Here is a 21,302-nt window from a genome sequence, read left to right as displayed (position 1 = left end):
GCTCTCTATTTCTGGCCCTGCTTGTTCTGTTTCCATAGAGGTGCAGGACTTTATATTGCAGTGAAAAATGAGCCGCAGTGAGTAAAAAGCTGCTTGAGGTTCAGCGGGTTAAACTATGATATTACTATAAAAGTAATTAATCATCCAGTGGTAATTACAGCCACATTTGTGATGCTAAAACATGATGAAAACAATCTGTGCTAAGTCACTGTAAATAACAAGTTGTGGCTTTAATTTGGACGTGTGTGTTTGTCGTGGCGGCTCTGTTTGCTCGTATGTTTACATGTGGCTCAGTGATGCAACCACACACTAAGGCTGCATATGGAGAGTGTTTGTGAACAAACTCTGTATGAGAGACAAAAGATTTGTTCAGAGTAAACATGACTTTGACACACATTCCTCTTTTTCTCTCATTCTGACTGCTTCCTCGTTCTGCATCCGTGTCTCAGCATCACCATTTATAGGAAGCAGTCGAGGTTGAACATACAATAGATGTTCACACATTTACAGGAATTACAATGTTTACTTGTAAATGAACTGCAGTGATGTTGTGTTTGTGTTTCATGTGCTGTTTGGTCATCTAGTGCATTTCCTGCTATTCACACCATCTGTTGAAGGAAGCATGTTCTTGTGAAACCTCAGGAGTCAAGTGATATTAGAAACAATAGCAGTTTTCTTTGTTTGGTAAAGGTCAGACTCTATGAGGTCTGTTTAATACCCTGCAGTTACAATGCAGATACTGTTTTATAATTATAGTGAGCGCTCAGTATTTTGCCAAGTCATTATTTTAAAGTTTTTAGGGTTTTTTTTTCATTCTTATTAGTTCGATCTATGTCACTGTTTTATGTGTTACTGAGAGTCCACAGTACACATGACTATTTAGAGTGAGTTGATAATTTGGGAAACATGCTTACAGGCAAGCGTTAGACAAAAGGTTTTATGCAACTGTCATGTTTGTTGGTTAAATATGAAAGCAGAGCCAGCAGCCGATTAGCTTAGCTTAACTTAAAAACTCTAACAAGAGGGAAAAGGTCGCCTGACTCTGTCCAAAGTTAACAACACCACCAGTACCTCTAAAGGTCACTAGTTAACTAGTTAACAATCTGAACCTCAAACCTGCCAGCAGCTTTAAAAGGCAGTTGGAAGGTATTTGAAAACAACAGCCAAAATGACACCATTTATAAAAGCAGAAAGTCTAAAAACCAAAAGAATCAATGAATGTTTCAGACGATGATTAAACGAATCATGAGTGACATGTGATTGTTTCAGGAAACTTTGCCAAATCTCTACATCTCCAAAGTCATGATATTTCATCAAAATCACTTTAATCTGCATGTCTCATTTGAACGTTCTCCAAAAACAAAGCGTTCGCACGAGCCAGATTCTGTAAAAAAAAAAAAAAAAAAAAAGATCAAACAAAATTGCTTTCCTTTCCTTTCCCAACCGTAAAGCCGTCACTCAGCTGTGACCAAAAGTCACGTGACAAAAATCAAGGAGCTTTTTGGCTTAAACGCAGGCTTTGATTACACAGAGCAGATAGGAGACAAGTATGGAAACAAATTAAACATTAACGTTAAACATAATTAGCTATCATAATTAACTCTGTGTGGTATGTAGAGCCACCATGTTTTTCTCAGTCGTGGTAACACCTGCAAGCACTTCAACAACTACATGTGGATGCCAGGTGTTTTTATGTTAAATCAATAATCAAAGCAATTAAACTTTTTATCATTTATGGCATTGTAACTTTGTTGTACTGTACAAAAGGCAACTTCAGGTTCTCTCTAGTTCTTATCATGTCTGTGTTGGTTTCATAGCGGTGCAATAATTTATATTGCAGCAAAAAATTAACCCACAGTGAGTAACGCTGTGACCAGAGACAAAACGCCCCAGAAACTCCTTTGGGTTCAGAGGGTTAATACATTATATCTTTAGTCTATAATGTATAAAAGAACATTTTATAATTTTCCTTTTCTTAACCTTTACACAAAGCCAAACTAGCTCTTTCCTTCTGTTTACTGTCTTCAATTTATGCTAAGCTAAGCTAACAGTCTCCCAATAACATATGAAAGTGGTGCTTATCTTCTGATTTAGCTTGTTGCAAAAAAACTAAAAACCAACAATTAATGTATAGCACACAATTTTTCTTTTTTTTTTTATTCACATAGAAAAAAATCGGCATCTCCTTTCTTTTTCTTTTCATGTTGAATATATATTTGTTTCATTTCCAGTCATCCTGTTCATCACAGGAGAAGCTGCACCAGCTGCCCTTCCAGCCTACGCCTGACGAACTGCACTTCCTCTCCAAGCACTTCTGCACTGAGAGCATCTCCGGGGATGAATGCCGCAGAGCGACGGCCATGCGACCCCGCTCACGCAGTCTCAGGTATTCATTTCCTCTACCAATATTTTTATACAGTGAAAAGCATTGAAAAGTGTTGGTGGCACTCACCTACGGAGTTTAAATTCATTTTTCAGCCCTGGAAGATCCCCTTCGTGTTACGACCATGAGATTATCATGATGAATCACGTCTACAAGGAGCGGTTTCCTAAGGTAAGGACCAGCAGTGGGCTTGCTGCAACTGTGTCTGGCCAGTAATTATGTTTCACGCTGCCAAACTTGCTCTGTCTCTTCTCACTGCAGGCCACGGCTCAGATGGAGGAAAGGATTCAGGAGATCATCCGCAGCAGCTCTCCGGAGAGCGTCCTCCCTTTGGCAGATGGTGTGCTCGGCTTTGCCCACCACCAGATAATTGAACTGGCCCGTGACTGTCTGGAAAAGAGCCGGTTAGGACTCATCACCTCCAGCTACTTCTGCGAGCTCACTGACAAACTGGAGAGACTTGTTCAGGAGGTGAGTGGTGTCTCCAGTAATCATAGATGTTTTTGGAAGACAGTTTGCAAATAAGTGTCAGTTTTTCTGCAATAAAACTGCATGAAACTGTGCTAATAATGCATTGCTTTACAGCAGAAGGACCTCAGAATGTGCCTATAAGTGTTGGTATTGCACTGAAGTCTCAGTGCTACATATCTTATTTTTGGGAAAATATATACATAGCAAGAAGGTCTTCTGAAGATATTTCTACCATCCTATTAAACTTGTCTGATCATCTGGATGAAGAATGATTCTGCTGCAGAGGTGCACTGCTGTTTGTTTTAATACTGGAGGACATTTTTGAGACTTGTGCAGAGTTGACATGTGGTTTGTTTCTAAGGTGGTGCAAGCACTGTTTACATACGTAAGTCAACTATAACTGACCACATGATAAAATGTGAGACTGACTTCATGTGTAGTTCATGAAGTAACTCATTTATTGTATTTAGTGTAACAACAGCCTAAAACTCCCATCTAAAGGATTATATCCATATTGTCTAAGTAACTATTATGTGGCAGACTGTGAGCTAACAGTCTAATTCAGCCATTTTTGTAAATAGATGTGTTGCAACCCGACTTTGAACCTCAACCCAACTGGACTCCAGTAATAATAGTGATGAATAAGGTGAACAGTATAATAATTTGAACCAGATTATGTAAATTTAAATTTGACAAAATGGCGGAGCATTGTTCAGGTGCAGGTACATCTATGGTTTGTGGCACAAACAAACAAAAAAAGTACCCCATTTATCAAGCTGCAACTGTAATATCTCATTTAAGCAACAAGAAATTCTATATGTTGCTTTTTATTAAAAAAAATACCAGCAAAGTTTGACACTTTCCACTTGTCATTTTAGCCACCATCATTGCTTTGGTTAGACTGGTAGAGGTGCAACATGGTAAACGGGTTAGAATGTTATTTATCATGTGACAGATCAGTCTTAAGTTATTTTGGAAATACCATCTTCTTCTATCTTCTAAGTTTTTTCAAAGATCACTGGGAAAAACCCACGTTTATTCCTGAATAAATATTTAATATTCGAAAGGCACCAACTGGGGTTAAGGTCTGTTCTACCTTTTTAGTACACCTGACTGTGAGTGATGTGGTTGCACGTGAAATGTTCTTCTAATTGTCTCCCTGTATCTTCTCTGGTTGGTTGCTGTGTAGTCCACAGAGCGGTCAGAGAGCGAGGAGGTGAACTTCATCAGAGAGCTGGTGAAGAAGATCCTCATAGTGATAGCCCGACCTGCTCGACTGCTGGAATGTCTGGTACGTTTCTTATCACTTAACAGCAGCTAAAATATGTTTCTTTGTTTTGATTAATTGAATTCCTACAAAATAGAATATGTTCCTCAATACTAAATTACATTTTTAAGCACTGTAGCTATTTTTCTTACCTGTTTAAAGTAAAAAGAAATGCCAGTAAATACCTTTTTAAAACTTTTTTTTTTTTACTCACTGGGTCAGAAAAACGCAATGCGCACGTTTTCTGGATGGCTGATTTCAAATTGAGTGTATGTGTTGAAACATCTGGTTTCTGCCCCATTTAATCTTAATTCCGATTGTCCTGAAGTCAGCTACTCAAACGTACCACAATCTGAACATTACATAAGCTACCTACGTCTTCATTGTTTAAGGGATATTGCCATTTTGGACACATCTCTCATATTGAAAGGTATAAGTATTTATAATCAGTGTTTTTATGCTGACACTGTGTCAGATCGAAAGGCTCATGGTGGTGAGCCTACAGAGAATTATCACTGGACTCTGCAGCTGGTTTTGGCTTTGCTTTTGCTTTAGCCTGCAACTTTACTGTCACTAAAGATAAAGATAACTTTATTGATCCCACAGTGGGGAAAGTTCACCGTTCACAACAGCTCCAAAAAAAGTGTACAGTCAGTGCAAGAATAATTGGGAACACCCAGTGCAAAATGTAGGAAAGAAACGGAAACAGAAAACACACAGTGCAAATATTGCAAGAGAAAAAAACATTATATACAGAAGAGTTTTTTTTGTTTGTTTTTTTTAAGAAGACTATATATACAAAGATGAGGTATTAATGGTTATTGCACATAGTGGAATGTGTTTGTTGGTGGGAAAAAGAAAAAGTGCAGCAGTAACAGAGGTACCAGTGGAGTTTATAGTGCAGCGTTGTAAAGTCTGACTGCGACTTTCTTAACTTTTTTCCAGCTGTTGCAGGCAGCTGTTTTCATATTAAAAAAAAAGAAAAGCTCCACATGCACTGAACTCAGCACTGAATGGCAGATGGACAAATAGTGAAGCATTTTAGTAGTTAAGGAGCCAGATATTTCCCCAAGGAGAAGGTAAAGACAGCCTAAAGAGAGCGAATATTAGACTGAAATTTTCCAGATGGCAAATAATTCCACACAAGTTATTCCATCATTTGATGTGTAAATGTGCAACTGTTTGCGTACAAGTTCACCACATCAACTTAAAGAGCCCACAGTCTGCACATTTGCAGGTTTGTAATTTTATGTTTTAAGACAGTAAACAGAAGGAAGCATATCTCTACTAGAATATGTTTACAGGTTATAGTGTTTTAAAAAAAAACAAGCATTATTTTTTGAATTTCTATAAATACAGTTTAGCTCCTGTCTCTTTAAAGCCCCCTCCTCAAAATCCCAGTTTGATTGACCAGCCAGTTAAAGTGAGGTAACACAGGTTACATAAAATAACTCCAGATGTATTAGTGTAGGCAAAGAGAGACGTAGCCTGAGCAGAAACTACTCTGTTGGGGAAATAAAGGCAGACTTTGAGGCCGCTACTCATTCTTTGTTTGAGGGCCAAACAAGCTGCTGTACGGGCACTATGCATGGTGATATAAATAGGTAACGGAAGAAAAGCCTGGACTTCAAATGAGGAGTTTCAGGCAGGTAAGGAGCAGTGTTTTCTGTGGGAGAGAATAACTCACTTTGGTCTGCAAGCCCAAGTCCACACCAGACGTGCTAGAAAATGCAGTTCAGGAAATGTACACTTGAAGTTTCAGATATGTCCAAAAAGAATTTCTTAAGTTATTTGTCGAAACAAGACAATGGGGAAGAAATATGTTGTGTTCACTGTCACACAGTAAATAAGCCATCACTCAGTCTCAGTGGAAAATTTTGACATCAAGACAAATTGGAAAAATATCAGCATTCATCATACCTTTAAAGTGCACAATGGTTTCTGCGTTGCTTCTACCAGTATATACTGAAGTGTGTTGCTGTGTCTTCAGGAATTTGACCCAGAGGAATTTTACCACCTTCTGGAGGCTGCAGAAGGACACGCTAAAGAGGGCCAAGGCATCAAAACGGACATCCCTCGTTACATCATCAGCCAGCTGGGACTCACACGAGACCCTCTGGAAGGTACAGCAAGGACTCTGTGCTAATAACATTCAAAATGCTCTGCTGAGAGCTGCTAGCAGTCTTCAACAAGACATTCAAATGATATAACAGTGAAATGGCTCACAGTGAATATTAAATATGGAGGAAAGAAAGGTTAAGTCTGTTTTCTGCATTTTGTGCGTCTAGTTTCTTCTTTACCGTTTGTAGTAAAGCATTGATTGTAGTCTTATCCAGTGTAACCGCATCAGAGTGTTAAAATTTGTGCGCCTTCAACATGTCAACGATGCTGTAAATATGACCAAACTGAATATATCTGCTGTTATGTGGCTGCAAGAAATGAAAAACTTGAGTTGTGGTGGGAACTAAAAGATAAAGATACTCTTGACTAATGTCCTTCACTGAACAGACTGTCTTTCTAATGACCCTGTGTCTCTCCAGATTCAGTAACCAACAACATTCATTATGACTAATTAGAAAGGAATGGCCTCCCCACAGACCTTATACAGATCCACACAGACTGGCTCATCAGCCAATCTCTCCACTCATTTCCCCCGAGTGTCTCCTGTGTTTCGTTTGCCCAGCGCCTTGTGTGACTGAAGCAAACCTACAAGGAAAGACAGATGTTAAAGCAGTGGAAATGTGTTTACAAGCTCTCTGGGGACACAGCAGACGCCCCACTTGTGAAATTGCACACATGGACTTGGGCATAGTTGCACACAGGCACAGAAAAAAAACGCAAAAGATGCAAGGTGGTTTTTAATGAGCACTCGTTCTGGAGTGGTGATTTTCAAAATGAGTGTTAGACGTGCGTTTGTGTCGCCAGATTTGATTTCCGCCCCATTTATCCTCAATTCAGGTTATCTTGGAGTCAGCACCTCCAGCCTTATGGGTGAATAAAGCCTGAAGTCTGCTGTTTTGTTGTGTTTAAATGTCCTGATTTCTCAGCATGTCAGTTGCCTTTGTTTCAATAATTGCACTATTAGTGAGCCTCACATGAAGCTGTAGATTTATAAAACACCCACATCTGCGTTTTTATAGTAAAACTGCTGCATTTTTGCTCCTTTAAAAAAAATAAAAATAAAAATCTGTTTTCTCTCCATAGAAATTGCTCAGCTGACCAGCTGTGACAGTGGGATTGCAGAAACCCCTGAAACGGATGACTCTGTAAGCGCTCAGACATTGATCATCTTATTGATCTGGTCCTTCTTTACTGCAGGCGCAGCAATGAAATACAGATTTTATCTTTCTGATTTGTTTTTGTATTTGTCTCTCCTCTTGTCCACAGTCTCAGAGCCTCAGCACAGCTTTGCGGTCCCGGCGGAAACCCTGTGAATTAGACTTTGAGATGACAAAGCTAATCAGCAACGGGGCCTATGGGTGAGGATGTCTTCTATATCAGATAATCTAATCTCTGCTGATGGATGCTCTGTTACAGCCCAACAACTGTTTGCAAATTCATTAAAATGTGAATTTTATTTCTATTTTAAGAGATCCATCTTATCTTTTGCCTTTCTTCACTCACAGCTTCCCTTAATACCTTTTGACACAGATACGATGATTGACTCCAAATTTGACAACTTGATAGTAAGCGGAGCTGTTGTTTAGATCAGTGTTTTCCAGCTGACAGGTAAACTGTTTATTCCACAGAGCTGTGTATCTGGTTCGGCACAAAGAAACTAAGCAGCGGTTCGCCATGAAAAAGATCAACAAGCAGAATCTGATGTTGAGGAATCAGATACAACAGGCCTTTGTGGAGAGAGACATCCTCACCTTTGCTGAGAACCCTTTTGTGGTGTCCATGTACTGCTCCTTTGAGACACGGCGGCACCTATGCATGGTGATGGAGTATGTCGAAGGTCAGTAGCTGGTTCTCTATAGAGTAAAATGCTGCAGCTGAAAGCAGTGCACTTTGAACTTTTTTTGTGTGTATTATCTGAAGCTTGTTTGTCACATCACTTTGGATCTGTACAGGAGGAGACTGTGCCACCCTTTTGAAGAACATGGGTCCACTTCCTGTAGATATGGCCAGGATGTACTTTGCAGAGACAGTACTGGCTCTGGAGTATCTCCACAACTACGGCATCGTCCACCGGGATCTCAAACCTGACAAGTGAGATTTCATACATTTTAAAGTAGCTATAAACAGTATTTTTTATATTTAGCAATTCCAGTTTATGGTGATGAACCCATAGAGAACACACCTGCAGCTGTGTGGCACATTTTGGCTTTTATAATTTTCTTGCTTTGGTTTATCACATAATAGTGATCAGGCACAGCAGGCAGCTTGCACGACAGAACTAACTGTACACGACCTGCTCAATACCAGCAGACAGAAAATATTAGCAACAATATAGTAAATATAGTAGACATTTTCATTAACTAAGGGCCTCAGGAGTTGGTGGAGACCGAAAGAGAGTATATTTTGGACTGAATTTGTTCATGGGAAACAGAAACACAGTGAATTCTTGTGTTGCTGCAGATTTGTTGGATGTGGGTCAGGGTACGAAAGGATATTCTACATATCCTTTTAAATACCAAATGTTTTTTATTTTTTCTACTTTAAAGCAAGCAAACTGGCTCCCTTTTTGAATCCATTTTCCAGTGTCCGTCAACATTGCAAATCCAATGTAACAAAGTGGGAAACTTTCTTTGGTGTAATTCAGTTTTAAACCAAAAACAAGAATTCTGGGTCATTTTTCCTTCATCCATTACCACCAAAAAATGATTAAAGCTAAGTGGGAAAACCAGCTTGTTATTTTTTTTGTGTAATATCATTTTTTCTGTTATCCTTTGTGAAATGAAGAAAACAAAACCTAAAAATGAGCTGTGTTTGTTCTCTTCCACTTTGACAGTTCTAATTTTTGCATTTTTTTGAAAAATGGAAAAAACATGGCATGCTTCTTGGTATTAGTCTTTTAACACTTTTACTGTATTTAGTCATTTCAAACCTTCTCACTCTCTCTCTCTCTTGTCTTTCCTCCTCACAGTCTGCTGGTGACCTCAATGGGACACATTAAGCTGACAGATTTTGGCCTCTCCAAAGTCGGGCTGATGAACATGACCACTAACCTGTACGAGGGACACATAGAGAAAGATGCCAGGGAGTTCTCTGACAAGCAGGTAAATGAACCCTGAGGATATGTTGGCCGGCTCTACATTCCCTCACAAAGCTCTCGATGTTTAGGACATTTATTTGTTCCTGTGTGTAGGTATGTGGAACCCCAGAGTATATTGCTCCAGAGGTGATCCTGAGACAAGGCTATGGGAAGCCGGTGGACTGGTGGGCTATGGGCATCATCCTCTACGAGTTCCTTGTGGGCTGTGTGCCTTTTTTTGGAGACACACCAGAGGAGCTGTTTGGACAGGTCATCAGCGGTGAGTATTACGTCCCTTCATCCTTAAATACAAACAAAAAACGTGAGACTTCCATCACCTTGTTGGTCTAGACTGAAATATCCCAACAACTGCTTGATGGATTGCTTTGGCATTTGGAGAAATGGTTCCTACAACATGTCATGAAATAACTTTGGTCATCCTCGGACAAGCATCGACCACCCATTGGGAAGTTCTTCATTGTTTGACCAGTATTACTTTCTTAATCATTGTTAACCTAAATTATATACAAACATATTTAATAACCAACTCTACAATAAAACTGATTTGTAAAGCACTCAGTCTTAACAAATGGGAACCTGGCTCTAAACAAGAAAGGAATCAGCACAATCAGAGGTGAAGTAAATGCTATTATGCGACTGCGAAATATGTCCAATAATATTTGAATTAGCCTCATTTGTACTTAATGTCCAATGCTGTGCTGACATAGAGCAGAAAGGAGTCTGGAAACAAATTATCTATCTATAGTATGTAGAGCTGTTATTTTTCCCCTTGTTTGGTAACACCAGTGGGCACCTTCCACATCTCAAGTTTTTTTCATTTTTTAAAAATAAATAATCAAAGAAATTCAACTTACACTGAATTTTGGAGAGGATTTTACATCACAGTAAGACACAAGCCCACAGTAGGTAAAGATGTGACAAGAACAAAAAAAATCCTAATGAGCAAACTGCTACTACTTATTTATATTCAGTTTTCAAATATGACATTTTTCCTGCGTCTAGAGGTGGTTTAGGCAACATTTCACAGCATCTGGCATTTAGATGCTGTCGAGCACATCAGGAGAAATTCCCAGACCTCATTCAGACATGAATTAAACATTTACACAGTGACCACATGGAATTAGTTGCATATTTCTTAATTTATTGAAGACGGAGATTTCCCTGAAGGCCAGTAGAAAAACAGATGGCAGTAAGTGTATTTAGCTTGACTTTAGACTACAAGTGAGGCCTTAATATTATGATGATGTTACTTTGTTCTGTTGTAGTCTCATGGTGACAGCACAGGGAAAATCTTAATCTCCAAAACAGGAGCTTTTATCTTGTCAGCGCTGTGGCTCAGATGAATTGTGCTATGTGGGGTTGTTGAATTGCTGCCTCTATTTGTGCCATGGAAATGAATGGCATGCCATGACTGATTTGGTATGCTCTCAATCAAACTGTACCAAGCCTCTGAGAGTGACTGTTAATTAAAGGGGCCTGAACACGCTGAATGCGTGCCACCGTGGCCTCAGGCCGCACATACATATTCATAGCTCGCACCCAAATTTGATTAAAATGGGGGACAAACGGTGCAGAGAACAGCCAATCAGCATGGTGCAGACAGGCTTTGCTCCTGTTTTCACTGCTTATCCATGAAGCTTTTCACTAAAAGCGAGAGAACATGTGAGTGATCTCAGGCAGTGCTACACTTAGACCTCTGAACTGACTTTGATTTGTTCAATTCCATTCTTCAGTTTTGTCACACCATGAAATATAGTAGTAGAATTAAAGAAAAAAAATCTTTGTAGTCCAAAAACCTTTTCATTTACTACATGACACATTTAAGGTATGTAATGATATAAGTTGTCTCTAGCTGGTCAACATGGCTATAATAAAGTGGTCACAAGTAGCCATGATACTTCTACTCCTGTCACGCCTCTTTCATGTGATGGGTAAAGACATATAGGATACACCTGTACATCATACTGTACCTTGTATCCTCAAACAAGCCTCCTCAGTCTTTAATCCTGTCCTTGAGATGCATTTTAGGAATTGAGACATCCTCTATGATGGCAGGCCAAGACTGATTTCTGGAAGCTGAAATGAGCAAAATGAGATGAGCCTCTGATCTCTCCAAGTCAACTGTTCCTTCTTGCTTGTTAACAGGTTGGGCTGCTTACCAGCCAGAGTGTTCTTCTGCTGAGTGTACAGCTCTGTTCATTTTCTTAGTTTCATTATGTCAAGTTTACTTTTCTTCTTCTTTGATCCTCCATAGTAGCCACAAATCAGAAATTGACAGTAGGAAACTGCTAACCATGTATCGTAGCAATCCAACAGCCAAAGCCACATCAGCACAATTAGGACTAAGTCTTTGGTTTGAGCAACCAATGTAAAGTTCAAAACACTATTCATGACCAGAAGCGACCTACCACCGAGGGCTAGTGGTGCAACCTGCTGCTGCTGCTTAGCATCAGATTAAACCTGTCAACAGATAGATGCCAGATGTGTTCATGGGATTTATGAGGTCCATTTCCAGACAATCATTCATAGTGTTGCGGTTGGTTGTTCGCATTCAAAGTTGTTCAGTGACACCATAAATCCTGCTTCAACATATTTATCAACCGCACAGGATCATGAAATTTGTCTTTTCTGTTTTATTATTATTCTGTTTTCTGTGACATTTTTAAAGTGTGACAAAATGGTACATTTTCCATTCAAAGCCATCAGTCTGCCACCTCCATCAGTTAGCTGTCATCAAGTACAAGCCCTGAAACTCCAAATTGATCACCAATGTTTTCGTCATTCAGCCTGACAAACATTTGCAGTATTTATTAAACAGCTATAACCCCTCAGTCACCCAGTGTGCACCAACATCTCATGATAATCTCATGCACTGAAACCTATGTATTTATTTTCTAGCTAAATGTTTTCCATTTCCAAAAAAACAACAGCGTGAGAGTCATGTTTTGCTTGGACATGGAGTAATTTTGAAACTCATTTCCAGATGAGATCAACTGGCCTGACGGAGAAGACGCTCCGCCTCCCGACGCTCAGGAGCTCATCACCTTGCTGCTCCGACAGAATCCTCTGGAAAGGATGGGAGCAGGTAGGAAGTGCAAAGAAAATGTGGGACAGCCAGTAACTCGGTTAGGATTAGACAGGCACAACAGACCGCCATAAATTCTCATGTGCCACCTCAGCACTGCTCATTATTCCATGTCACAGGGGAAGAAATTGAGGTCATCCAACAGCCGAGCAGTTTATCCTGTGGCCTGCTCACCTCTTCCCTTTGATCAATTGCAATCATTTCCAACTCGTCCATGAATCTAGTTTCATGAATGATCAGGCACTACGAGAATGTAGATCTGCAGAGTGTAAAAGTGACCGTGACCTGCGACAAGGGCGTTAAATCAGGGCGATGCACATAGCTGGTTCAGTTTGAGGACAGCCGGACCTCCTTGTTCATCTCCCCTCGCCACGCTGCCATTCACAAAGTCTGCTGCTATTCCTCTAAAGGTCACGGGCAGGAAATTGTGCTGCATAATTTATGGTCATGATATCGGTTTTGGCCGGCAGCCATGAGGGAGAAGGGAAACGTAACGTAAGCGTTTCTTCACCTCCTGTGTTTAACCGAACCGCTGAATGTCAGTGTCCAGTGATTTGTGTGTGTGTTTTTCTCACAAGCAATTTTCACATTTGCTCAGAAAACTTTATTCTAATTCATCTGTTTTTGTTCCACCTTCAGGCGGAGCAGCTGAAGTGAAGCAGCATCCGTTTTTCCACAACCTGGACTGGAACGGCCTGCTGAGGCAGAAGGCTGAGTTTATTCCACAGCTGGAGTCTGAAGATGATACGAGCTACTTCGACAGTGAGTTATCCAAGAGGCACAACAGTTTTACTCAAAATTCACTGAAGTTTTTGACAGTATATGAGGTGTGTCAGAAAAGTTTCAGGACTGGTGTCACAAAAGATATATTTCAAACCCAAACTACAAACTACCAGTTTTCCTTTTTGAAAGTAATCCCCCTGGAGTCTAGCACACTTTCCCAGCCTTCTCTGCCACGTCGCCATGCACTCCTGGAAGGATTCTAACAGGATCCGTCCATCCAGCTCCATCGTCACAGCCATCTTGATGTCATCTATGTCTTCAAAACGGGTCCCCTTGATGACCTCTTTGAGCTTGGAGAAGAGGAAACAATCCCAAGAAGCCAGGTGGACTGAGTAGGGAGGTTGCTCCAGCACGGCCAAATTCTTTGCAACCAGGAACTGTCGGATGCTCTGGACATTGTGAGCAGATGTGTTGTCATGGTGAAGCAGCCACGACTTGTCCTGCGACAACTCTCGCCTCTTCTCGCGCACTGAACGAAGCAAACACTGCAGGATCTCTTTGTAGACGTGCTGGCTGATTTTCTGAAGGAGAAAACTCCTAGTTTGTAGTTTGGGTTTGTAATATATCTTTTGTGACACCAGTCCTGGAACTTTTCTGACACACCTGGGTTGTTTCCATTGCTGATGAGCGTCTGTATGTCTGCTTGGAAATCTTAGAAAATATATGCTCCTTGTAACTTTTCTTCAGATCTTTCCCGATACAATCAGTATTAATATGTTTCATGTTTTCTTAAGTGTCAAGTTACATCCATGGTTACATGCAAACAGAACTCACTGCAGCTAATTTGGGGGTTGAGAAAGCTGTTTTTCCTAAACACTGTCCTAGTATTCTACAAATCCGATGCAAATTTAGATTAGCACTTTATGAGCAACCTAACCTGTTTCATAATAACAGTATATGACATGCCCGGTTAAGACATGCAGCGACTCTGCTAAAACCTGTAAATTTAGGGAGTGAAAACTGAGCCAGACTTTCAAGGTGATTGTAATCTATCTTCTGCCACTTAACCCACTTTCTGGTGCTGTGATAATAATCTGCAATAACTGAATTCAATTAAAACCATCTGAAACGTACACCTCCCCTCCTCCCCAGCTCGCTCTGAAAGGTACCATCACCTGGAGACGGAGGAAGACGATACGAACGATGAAGACTTCAACGTGGAGCTGCGGCAGTTCTCCTCGTGTTCTCACCGATTCTCCAAGGTGTGTCTTTAATCTCCCTCCTCAAACTGTCCTAGTCTCCAGCTAACATGTAAGCATTATCATTACTGCCAAAGACGTTAGTGATGTAAATGAGCCGATGCCCTCATTTGTCCTGATCTTTTTCTCATGGGAAAGAGAGAACGAGCGGTTGGTATTTCATATGTAAATTTGTGTCTAGAAAACATGGATCCCTCCTGCTCTCCCTTTACCCCCACAGTATTAAACATAGATTTCAGCTTTGCATATATTTTCCGCTTACAAATCAGATCTGTTTTTTGTTTTTTTTTCCCCTTTTGTGGTGATGTGTGACACAATACACAATACAGTCATACAAGCTGGGAGTCATTGTTGTGCTGCATTGCAGTATGCTCCCCTCTTACATCAAAGCAAAGCATTACAGTGTGTCTCAAGAAGCAGCAGGGTGTCTCAGAGGAAGTATTGAGCTACACTCAACCTTTTCCTCAGCTGCACCTAAACTTCATGCTTGTAAGACACAATGAAGTCAGTGCGTAACAGAAAAATCCTTACATATAAATCAAAGGCCGCAATGACAGTTTACTTAACATCTGTGCAGAATATCTTGTTACACTCTGCTTTTGAATATCTGCACACTTCTTGCATTTCTAGCCTGCATGTAATGAAGGGAATCACTGTCTGTTTGATTTTCAGGTTTACAGCAGCTTGGATTTGTCTCGTGGGCACCTGGAGGAGAAAGGAGAGACGGAGGAGAAGAAGAGCGAGAGCCCGCTGACTGTCGACTCTCTCAGCTGGACGCCAGACTTTGCTGAAATGTATGCACACCTCCACCTCTGATTCAAGATGAGAGCTAGAGTTCATTAAAACTTTACCCTTATGAAGTCTAGTTCAATAAGGAGAGATCATATGGAGTGGAGAAATAAAGTTAATTGCAGAAACATGACCATGCAACTGATAAGATTTTGGTGGTTAGACTGTGATGGGGAGCAACATTAAGGTGCAGATTCCCAGATAATGGCAGGAGTGACGATGCTGGTGGTGGTGCAGAAACGTTGTCTGATGAGGACTGGCTCCGATGCTCTGGAGACATAGATGAGGTGGAGATGGGGAATCAGGGGGGATGAATGTACCGAGAGGCACAGTGATAGAATTGTAGTGATTTCAAAAAATGGAGGCAGACAGATCATTGGATGTCTGTAGTAAGGATTAGTATTAAGAGTGGAGTGACTTTGATAGCATGGGCAAAGTGAGAGAATAGTGTAGCAGGAAGAGAAAGAATCTAAGAGAACATATCTTCCTTATTGAACTTATGCATAAGCTTCATTTCAGCGCACTGTGGAAAAACAACAAGGGTCCAACTGCGATCCTTCTCCCTGAGGCTCGAGCTCTGAGAGCAAATGAGGTTTGAGCATGAGTCACAGGGATCCGTTGTAGAAAGTAGGCTACTTAAACTTATTTCACCTTAGCAGCGCACTAAAGTCTGCTCCTGAACAAATCTGAGGTGAGAAATACAAACTCCACTTCCTGAATCTTCATCCATATTAAATCTCGGAGGTTTAATTTAAATTCCATGAGGCAAAAGCACCGCTGCACTGGGTGTCCCTTTCTTCACTGTGCTTCAAGCTTATGGGGAACTATGAAACAAGGCAGCAAGTAATGTTAGTCTAATAGTATTTTTATTATTAGTCAAAGGGCCACTGAAATTCAGTGTTGTGGAAATAGTGCGTGAGTCTTAGTACCTCAAGTCGTAAAACAAGCCCCTCGCTGTGTTGTCCGTAAGTTTTTTCTGTGCAGTGAGGAGAAAGGAAATCTTCCCAGCATGTTTCTCTCTGTGTCTGAAAGAGATGAACAAGAATGAAGGCTTATTTCTAACATGACAGTGAACACCAAAAGCTTTTCCTATTGGCTTATTATAAATGCCTCCTTAGGCAAGGTTTCCACACCTTGTAAAAAACTCTAAGTCCTACTTTCAAATACACATCAGCTTCCTAGATATGTAATGGCATTCCTCTAGTCTACAGTGCATAGGTTAAGAAAGCAGCATTTTAAGGCTCATTTTCTAGAACACCTAAGATCTCTGTTTTTAACACTTGTCATGTGACGCACACCCATCACTGAACTTAGCAGTCAACCTGTAACCCTATAGATAAGATAATCCCACAGCAGTGAAAGTACCATTAATATTGTACAGATTCTTCTACATGCAGAAAATTCTGATAATCCGCAGATCTCTCTGAATGTAGAAAATAAGCAGCGGAATATATTAAATGTGGAAAACAAAACATTGATGGTGCACAGATTCCTCCATGAGTAGAAAATACTGCTATTGAAGAGATTCTTCTATTGGTGGGAACACTGATATTATACAGTCTTTTAAATTTACAAAATAATTTACAAAGTGATAAAATATTCTAATCATAAATACTCAAGCATTTTGTTTGTCGAGCTCTGCATCATCACATTGTTTTCTTACCTGAAGAGATAGTGACCCAAATAACTCTGCTGACAGCACCAGGAATGCCTCGAAACCAACAAACTGCCCCCTTTTCTTTGGGCAGTGATGGCATAAATAAGTGTCATAAGTAAATGTGGTGAAACAGCTCTTTCTTCATAAAAACGATACACTCCGTACTAACAGAATCTAACAATCACAAACTGGAAAATACACAAAGATATGTTAACTTCAGATAAACTAAACTAAAGAGATGTGAGCAGAGTCTCACCTTGTTCACTCAAATCACAAAGAAAACTTCACAACAACATTAACTGAGGAGCTCCAGAGAACTGTTGGTCGCTGCTGGAGGCCTGTGCAGGCAAAGCAAAGCTCCACACAATCACTGCATGTGAGGAAATATAGGAATATTCACTGTTGCATAATTTGGCTGAAATGTATCTGCATTTTTGAAGCACTAAACTATCCAATCACCTCTAAAGCATGTGATGGTCAGAATTCTCACATTGACATTTGTTGTGTGTTGATTGATTCATGAGTAGTGATGGGTACCGAGTACTGGTGTTAATGATTACCGGTACATGACCGGGTCATTAATTCAGTACCGGTAAACTGCGTGACATTATTTCAAGCTAACATAGACTGCAAGTGTCCCCTAATGGCGTCGAAGCTGCCGGGGTCAGCTGATGAGGTGGTGTTGTTGTCCGGCTGCTGGCTGCTCTCTGCAGCAGCCTGATGAGGGACAGAACAAAGTGAAGTTTGGGCTCACTTTTTTAAATTCATCAGCAGTGCGGCTACATGCAGTTTGTGTCTGGAGGGTAGTTGTGTGTGAAGAAGGTAACACCAGCTATCTCATGAAACCATCACAATGACAATGGGTAAACCTATATGTGCAATGTATTGAAACATGAGGTTTTTCCAGAAAGCCTGTTCTCATGAGATTCTGTCGTCTCTTTGATTCAGGCCCTCGCTGTCCCACTCGACGGACACTGACAGTCTGAATCAGGGCCCTCGCCCCAGTTTGCTACCAAAGTTTGCCATCTCAGCTGAGAGCGAAGGAGACGAGACCTCTGGCCTCGGTGACCCCAGCAAGGCCTCCTTCTCCATCGGGGAGCTCCCACAGGACGAACCCGACGCCACCACTCCTGGCAGCACTCACAGCGGCGCCACGCTCTCCGGTACAGTGTCTACAGTCGCATTGTGCACGGCTATGATAGATGTGCCTGGTTTTCATTTCAAACGATTAATACATTTTTGAGCTTTCTCAAACAATGAATGGCTACATACAACCGGCAGAAAGCTCTCCACATATTATCTTTATTTGTGTTTGTTTTTGAGTCAGCATTGGACAACAACCTTGATGGTGATGTTTGGGAGATATTTTGGGGGAATTATTGAATGTCTTTACTTGTTTTTGGCTGATTCAGTTAGAACTGAAGATGAGTGTGGATGATAATGTCAAGATGCCACAATATTGATAACAAATTTGAAAAAAATAGGTTGACATTTTGGGAAATGTGCTTGTTTGCTTTCTTGTGTAGATTCAGACACAGGGATCAGTTCTACTCATGTCTGTATGATAAATATGAAATTATAGTTTATCAATATAAACATTTGTGAACAAAAATTATTAACTTCAGGCCAAATGGCAAACTGATGACATTAAAATTTGTATTAGTCTTTAACAATTGCATGTTAGAGTAGAAAACTATATAAAAAAACACTGCTTATTTTCGAGCAAAATATATTCACTACAAACTCATGTTTTTACTCATCTTCCTTGACTTCAGCTTTGTATTTATGGTTCAGAGTGTGACACTGGCACTAATGTTCTCATCTATTTAAAAAGCAAATAAGCATATTTCCCAAAATGTCAAACTTTTGTTTCATGAATGCAAGTCTTTCCTAGCTATACCCACTGTGTTCCTCACAATGTGCTCATCATTTGTGAAATGTAGGTAGCTTCTCAGAACATCTGGACCAGCTGACACCCAGAGGTGAGGGCGTGGAGAGCCCTGACAGCACCAGTCACACGTCCACCACAGACCAGGCGCCTCAGACCTCCACGCTGCGACCAGAGAGTGCTGCAGAGAAGCCTGGAGCTGTGGCGAAAGTCCCCAAGTCTGTGTCCACCGGTGCCCTTTCCCTTATGATCCCCGGGGGTGAGTCAGAGACACCACACGGACCCTCTTCAGCATACTGATGTTGATTCAAAAATATGATCTTCAAGCAGCATGTTAGAGCAATAACGTGTCAGGAATTACAATGCGAGCCGCGGACTTTGGACAAATAATGTGAAAGAGATGAAAGCTCACTGTGGATCTGTGCAGAATTGGCCCAGCGTGACACCTGCTGGGAGTTCCATTTTAGAGAGTGGCTGCGAGCAAATAGCCGAGCAGAAGCAGCTAACAAGGAAAATAAGCAGGCAGGGCCGGAGCAAGAGGTCTCCACTGCTGGGAGAGAAAATCCTATTAGTTTCACCCACAGCAGGCGCAGACTGGAACCAGGCTCGCAGCTTTACAGCAACACCTCAGCACTGACTTGAGGGCCGGTTAAAGTCTGATTGATTTAATAAAAGAATCTGCTCAGGTGGTCATCATCCCTTCTTGTTTTTTTCTCCCCAGATATCTTCGGGGTGTCTCCTCTCGCCAGCCCCCTCTCTCCATACTCCCTCTCCTCAGACCCGTCCTCCAGAGACTCCTCCCCCAGCCGAGACTCCTCCCTCTGCACCACCAACCCGCGGCAGCCCGTCGTCATTCACAGCTCTGGGAAGAAGTTTGGCTTCACGCTGAGGGCGATCCGGGTGTACGCCTGTGACAGTGACATCTACACTGTCTACCACATGGTCTGGGTAAGGACTATGTCAGCATGGAGCACACATGTCATCAGTTATGAGTCAGTGAGGAGCCACACAACTCATCTGTTTGGTGCATTTCACACAAAACTTTAGCTGCTGAGTTATTTTGAGTCAAATTCAGGTCCAAGGCTGAGTGAAATGGAAGGTCTTGGTTTCAGTATCCAAGTGGACCGAACCCAAAACAGAGTAACATTTGGATCGTTTATTGATTAATTCAAACTCACTCTCCCACACACACATTTCTGTGTGGTTCAAGCTGTTTTTGTTGTCGTATTCAACATTCAAAGAAATATCTTTATACTTTCAGTCGTTGATTGGACAAAACAAGCAAACTGAAGATGGACTGAGGAAACTGTGAAAGGCTTTTTTTTTCTTCACTGTTCTAAGGAATTAAACCAGAAAAATAATCAGCAGAATAAATTAACCCTCTTAACCTCAGATCTCAGTGCTGAATTTGAACGACATTTCATCTTTAAAAAACAAAAAACAAAAAAAAACACCAAAATTCCACCATTACCAGGGCCAGAAACTGTAAAAACACAAAGAGCTGTTGCATTTTCAGCTTTCTGATGGTCCCGGATCTATTAATCTGTGGCATGCTATTCAGCTGGGAAACCTAACCAAGTGCAAGCTTAAAACAGTGATATTTCAGATGTCTCATTCAAAGATTCTCAAAAAGTAAATCCACCCTTTGCTCTAACTAGATTCTGTCAAAACAGAAAAAAGGTCACGTGGCAAAACTTCACGTACTGTTCAGCTGAACAGACTGAACTGGAGGCTGTGTTTACACAGGGCAGATAGAAGACTGGTATAAGCAGTAAAACATCTATAGAATGTAAAACCACCATTAGTAACTGGTGACAGCTAAAAACATGTTTTATATGTTTATTCAAGTTTTTTTCAATTTTTGTAATTAAATGATAAAAAAAATCTTTAGTTTTTCTTTTTTATGATTTATGTAATTGCAACTGTGTCACACAGCACAAAAGACATTTTAAAGTTCTCTCTGCTTCCAGCCATAATTGTGCTGTTTCTGTAACGATACAGAACTTTTGTATTGCAGTGAAAACAGTAGGTAACAATGTGACTGGAACTAAAATCACCCAGAAACTGCTTGGAGTTCAGCGGGCTAATGAATCAGGAATATAATGTGTAGTTGCAGCTCTAAACCAGAGGACTGCAGAGTTTGTGTCCTTTTCCTTGTATTTTTGCTGGATGCCAGCAAAAAGTGTGTGAAATGTGACAACTACGCAGTAACTAAATGCCTCTTTTCCACTTCTGTGTCTTTGCCACATCTATCATTCCATCATCAAGCTGTCCAGTAAATGAATTACCAGTTAGTTCATGGGATAATAATGAAGACTGTCTCTCTTGTGTCTGTTGATCAGAATGTAGAAGACGGCGGACCTGCACATAAAGCTGGACTCAAAGCTGGAGACCTCATCACTCATGTGAACGGAGAACCAGTCCACGGCCTCGTCCACACCGAGGTGGTGGAGCTCCTGCTGAAGGTACCCAACAAAGTGTGTTCATCTTTAAACATTCTTAAATCTTTATGCTTTAGTTTCACATTCAGTAAACATCAGCAACTTAACAGTGCAAATGTTA

At 40.8% G+C, this 21,302-nt stretch overlaps 1 protein-coding gene across 3 annotated transcripts in view; it reads left to right on the top strand.

Annotated features, from left to right (window-relative positions):
• The window catches only part of LOC103371489 (microtubule-associated serine/threonine-protein kinase 3-like), a 46,091-nt gene that overhangs the window by 15,745 nt on the left and 9,044 nt on the right, over window positions 1-21,302 (top strand). For 2 of the 3 annotated variants that reach the window (XM_008300836.1, XM_008300835.1), the window contains 19 exons: window positions 2,232-2,386; window positions 2,479-2,554; window positions 2,645-2,854; window positions 4,044-4,145; window positions 6,112-6,244; window positions 7,326-7,387; window positions 7,509-7,600; window positions 7,871-8,079; window positions 8,195-8,333; window positions 9,211-9,343; window positions 9,433-9,598; window positions 12,323-12,424; window positions 13,064-13,186; window positions 14,300-14,409; window positions 15,079-15,200; window positions 17,801-18,015; window positions 18,796-18,999; window positions 19,462-19,688; window positions 21,083-21,205. In XM_008300836.1, the coding sequence (XP_008299058.1) occupies window positions 2,232-2,386; window positions 2,479-2,554; window positions 2,645-2,854; window positions 4,044-4,145; window positions 6,112-6,244; window positions 7,326-7,387; window positions 7,509-7,600; window positions 7,871-8,079; window positions 8,195-8,333; window positions 9,211-9,343; window positions 9,433-9,598; window positions 12,323-12,424; window positions 13,064-13,186; window positions 14,300-14,409; window positions 15,079-15,200; window positions 17,801-18,015; window positions 18,796-18,999; window positions 19,462-19,688; window positions 21,083-21,205 (2,703 nt within the window). Of the gene's footprint in view, window positions 1-2,231; window positions 2,387-2,478; window positions 2,555-2,644; window positions 2,855-4,043; window positions 4,146-6,111; window positions 6,245-7,325; window positions 7,388-7,508; window positions 7,601-7,870; window positions 8,080-8,194; window positions 8,334-9,210; window positions 9,344-9,432; window positions 9,599-12,322; window positions 12,425-13,063; window positions 13,187-14,299; window positions 14,410-15,078; window positions 15,201-17,800; window positions 18,016-18,795; window positions 19,000-19,461; window positions 19,689-21,082; window positions 21,218-21,302 lie in introns of all 3 variants that reach the window. The other variant, XM_008300834.1, reaches the window with a different exon arrangement.

Source organism: Stegastes partitus, unplaced genomic scaffold (assembly GCF_000690725.1).
Source record: "Stegastes partitus isolate 25-593 unplaced genomic scaffold, Stegastes_partitus-1.0.2 Scaffold1595, whole genome shotgun sequence".
Classification (NCBI taxonomy): Eukaryota; Metazoa; Chordata; class Actinopteri; family Pomacentridae; genus Stegastes; species Stegastes partitus.
The sequence above is the reverse complement of the archived record's forward strand: the minus strand, read 5'-3'. Positions and strand labels throughout refer to the sequence as shown.